Below are 4224 nucleotides of genomic sequence, written 5' to 3'. Positions count from 1 at the left end.
AGGCTGGTAGATTTGTTTTACACAAAGTTTAAGAAATAATGTGTCTCTCACTGATTGGTCAGATCACTTCCATCGAGCCATTTCCATTTCCCTCCTACAGCTCTGAGACCAATCCAGAATCCTTTAATGTTTCCTGTAACAGGACTTTGTGTTTGGACATAAATCTGAGGAATTAGAGAAAATTCTGTTTATGCTGACTGAAAACTGACTAAACACTCAAAATTATTGAGGCTACAATTTTCCCAGTTGATGTACATTTTAATCCATTAAAATTGTTCTTCCATTACCTTTTCTGCGTTGTCAGACACAACAGTCAGATCTGAATTCTTCTTTTTGCAGTCTTCTCGTGCACCGTCCCAGTTTGTTCGATCATCAGCTGCAGCATCGTTATACGCATAACAGCTGGAAAGTTGGTAATTCCATCCTCTCTGACAAGAAGTGCAGCTTCTCACTTCAATCAAAATGTTCCATTAATAAATATGTTTACATAATATCATTATTATTTATTTTTTTAACATAATGTAGTTCATCACAAACTGTTTGTCTAAAATATGAACATACCACCACTTTTGTTTGGACAGTATTGATCAATGCTCCACTGAGCTCGACTGACATTGAGCTCATTCCAGGTTTCCTCCATGTTTTTTATCAGTTCTGTGAGGTTTTTTCTTTCTTCCATCAGTTTCTCATTAAGCGACGTCAGGTTGCGGTTTTCTGTTGTCAGAGTGGTGATCCTTTTTTCTAAAGCTGTAGAAGCTGCCGTCAGGTTGAAGTTTTCTACAGTTAGAATGGTGATGTTGTTTTTTAAGGCCATAGAAGCCGTAGTCAGGTTGTAGTTTTCTACAGTCAGCATGGTGATCTTGTTTTCTAAGGTGATAGAAGCCGTGGTCAGGTTGTCAAACTGAATCATTAGATTTTTATAATCTGAACTGAGTTTGTTGTTGAGGTTGGTCAGGTTCTGGTTCTCCTCCAGTAGAACCTGCTGGGATGATTTCAGCTGGTTCAGCTCGCTTGCAGTGCTCACACGAACTGTTGCAACAGAAATTAGAAATTACATTATCAACAAACGCAAAAAACCCATCAATGTAAGTTTTTCATTTTAATTTGTTGTTTGTGTTTTAGAACTGGATTATATGTTCTGCTTAACTTTAGGATAAACAAATGTTTGCTCTTAAGATATTATTAGAAAACTGTATTTAAGGTTGTGTATTGGTCACATCTTACTCACAATAAACACAGACTCCAATGATGCAGAGCACCGAAATGACACAGAGAATCCCAAAGCAGCAACACAGCTGCTGATAGCGACAAAGTCTTCCTGCTTCCTTGACTGGTAGAAATAAATAAATAAAATAAAGGAACTTTAAAACTAGGAACAAATCTTTTCTTCCCTTGTTTGTCTGTAGTAAATATAAATACAACCTTTTTGCTTCTAAATCAAGAAGAAAAATACTGTCTTTTATATCAATATTAATTAGAGTCATCCTGGGTAGGTTTTATTCTAACTGTGAGTTTTCAGCCTTTTCAATGCTGGATGAAGTTCATGCACTGATCTCAACCATTTTGTGAAACACTGCCCCCTATCACTGCGGCACGGTACTTTCTGGTTCACCCTGTGCATTTTTACTCTGGATTTCTGACCAATCAGAATCATTAAATACATTTGACTATGGAATATCGGCATATTTAATCAAATAAACTAAACACCTCCATCAGTGTGTTAGTCCATGTACTTCAACAGGCATTGAATAAATTATGTAAATTTGACTATATTTATAGAACAGTATAGTGGAAATTTTGATTTTCTCTCATTTGTATTTTCCTTTTCATATTGACATATCACTACCTAATCTTTAGCTCCCCCACAGATTAAAATAAGGACTTTCGCTACTACAAAGCCTTACTATTACATCTTGTTAGCTTAAACATGAACATGTTGGAAATGCAAATAATTTTAGGCAGCAGCAGTAATATTTGCAGACGTAATGATACTTGATTGTATGACTGGACACTTATGTAGAATTTCTGATGAATACAACACAGAACATAAATGACAGACTTGAAATAGGCTCAATCAATTTGTATCATTCTAAAAAATAATAGTAAAACTGGAATCTTGTACGTGTTCTTAAGATAACCACATATCTAACTGTATGTTTTAGTAAGAATGCACCAAGGCTTGTAGCAAATCAACAGCTGCTACAAATTTTCCATATGAATTGGGGGAAAAACACACACAGCTGAGTTGCCTTCCAACTCCATTTTCTCTGATTTAAAGATAGTTAAAACAAATTGCAAACATGTTTCTAATTTTATCATGATAAATTGTTTTCCTTGATTTTATAAACTTACCAGTTATGTCATGAGTTTTCTGAACACTCTCATTTTGCTTCTCCACTTCAAATTTCTCCATTGTTTTAACTGAAATGAAATTTTAAGTTGTTTTATAACATAATAACATAATTACTGCATTAGTCAAGGCAGCACCAGTTTTATAGCAAATAATGTGACTTTTGCTTCTGTCTGTGATATAACTTTTCCAATGAACTGGGGCAAATAAAACAAGTGAAGAAAACCTCAACAACCCCATTTCCTATACAGATAAATATGTATCATAAACCTCAAAAACATTGTCCATTAAATGAAAAATTTTTAATATATATTGTTCTTTCCTCTTTGTTTTTAACAACGTACCTGTTTGGTCAGGTGTTTGTTGAACACTTTCATTCTGCTTCTCCACTTCAGCTTCTTTCTCTGTTTTAGCGAAAAAGATTTAAATATTCTCTTGTATTATAACAAGACATTTCTAAGAATTGATTTGCTGAAACTTAAACTTATCATTCAAGAGAATTTCTATTTCACAAAATGTAAAAACTTTTACAGTTTTAATCTTTTGACCTGAACTTTCCAGGTAAGAAAATGAGTTTTTTTTCATGGGACACCATTTATTTTACCTAAACAGGTTTCCTCAGGTATAAAGAAAGTGATATAAAGTTATTGAGTGTGTCTTAATGTAAAAATGTGTTTAACCATATAAAAGACAAAGAAAAACATGTACTCTGCTTAAGGATGTGGATTTGTTTTACTTACCCTGAGCTGGTTCTTTATTCACCTTCACTTCATCATACACGGTCTCATTATCTTGTTTTACTGAAAAGTCAGAAGATCCATGAGTTTAATAGAATTTAGTGTGTAAAAGGTACATGCTATAGAGAATAAGACATATGTATAATGCAATTAATTATGAATTAATTAATTTTATCTCCCCTACCAACTGAGCCGCTGCTTCCAAGCATTTCAAACATTTTAATTAGTGTCATGCTGTCATTCTTTAAAAGTTCATGCTTCATATGTTTTATAACCACAATATAGACATAATCATGTTTTTTTTGTATGTTTACCAACCCAGTAAAATATAAGTGTAGAATGCAATTTAAAACTTAATAAATTATCTTTTATTCAAAAAATCATGAAAGTTTTGTGGCTCAAAACTAATTTTGTTTAGACCCTTTTCAAGTCACCACAATTATCACATATATGCAAAGACTGAGACTTAGTACATGTGTAGAATATATGTCATGTCTGCAGAAGATGAACTTACCTCTTGGTTGAAGCTGCATCTTACTTTTTATAACCACTGAAGCATAGCAAACGTCCTCCTCTGCCATGTCTGCAGCCTTACTGTTGACTCAGAGCCGACTTGTTGACTGAGAAGGTTTCTTTGTGTTAGAACTGCCTTTTATTGTTCTTGATTTACATACTTCTGCTTTGCGACTTGTATCAATATCTGAATATGAGAATTGTGTTAGTTCTGTGTTTTGTAACTACTTAACTGTATGGTTGTCAGGATACTCTTGTAAAACAAATCTTTGATCTCAAGGAGTTTTATTCTGGTTAAATAAAGGTTGAAAAACTGAACTTTGACCCCTGTCTTTTTTGTTGTTGTTTTTTTGTTTTGTTTTGTTTTGTTTTAGTGGCTCTTATAATTTTTTTGTGTGTGTCTTAGTTAAAAATAACTTAAGTATACAGTAATCTCCAGTGAATTAGAATATATACATATATCCCAATGAGTCTTGTTGGGATGAAAAGTATGTATACAAACTTTCCATTATACTCATGTTTATGTTTTTAAAAATCATCTGTTTATTGTTAATCAATAAAATGTGTTTAAATTGGTGATAGACCTACAGAAATAAATGGACTTTTCAATAATAATCTGATTTA

General features: G+C 33.0%; 1 protein-coding gene across 2 annotated transcripts; it reads right to left on the bottom strand.

Moving 5' to 3' along the window:
* Positions 1–20: 20 nt before the first annotated feature.
* LOC106943909 (uncharacterized) lies at positions 21–3740 on the bottom strand. Of its 2 annotated transcripts, none has more exons than XM_015027206.1 (8): positions 3602–3740; positions 3091–3150; positions 2695–2754; positions 2353–2421; positions 1229–1330; positions 562–1029; positions 288–451; positions 21–164 (listed from the first exon to the last, which is right to left on the bottom strand). In XM_015027206.1, the coding sequence occupies exons 1-8, from the start codon at positions 3666–3668 to the stop codon at positions 48–50; spliced, it is 1107 nt and encodes a 368-aa protein (XP_014882692.1). In that variant the 5' UTR covers positions 3669–3740; the 3' UTR covers positions 21–47. The 2 variants fall into 2 exon arrangements, with proteins under 2 accessions (XP_014882692.1, XP_014882693.1); XM_015027207.1 differs by having other exon boundaries at positions 565–1029.
* Positions 3741–4224: the final 484 nt, after the last annotated feature.

The sequence above is a fragment of the Poecilia latipinna genome, unplaced genomic scaffold, assembly GCF_001443285.1.
Source record: "Poecilia latipinna isolate Pla-1442-1.1 unplaced genomic scaffold, P_latipinna-1.0 Scaffold6390, whole genome shotgun sequence".
Lineage (NCBI taxonomy): Eukaryota > Metazoa > Chordata > Actinopteri > Cyprinodontiformes > Poeciliidae > Poecilia > Poecilia latipinna.
Note: the sequence above shows the minus strand (reverse complement) of the source record. Positions and strands in the feature narration are given on the sequence as shown.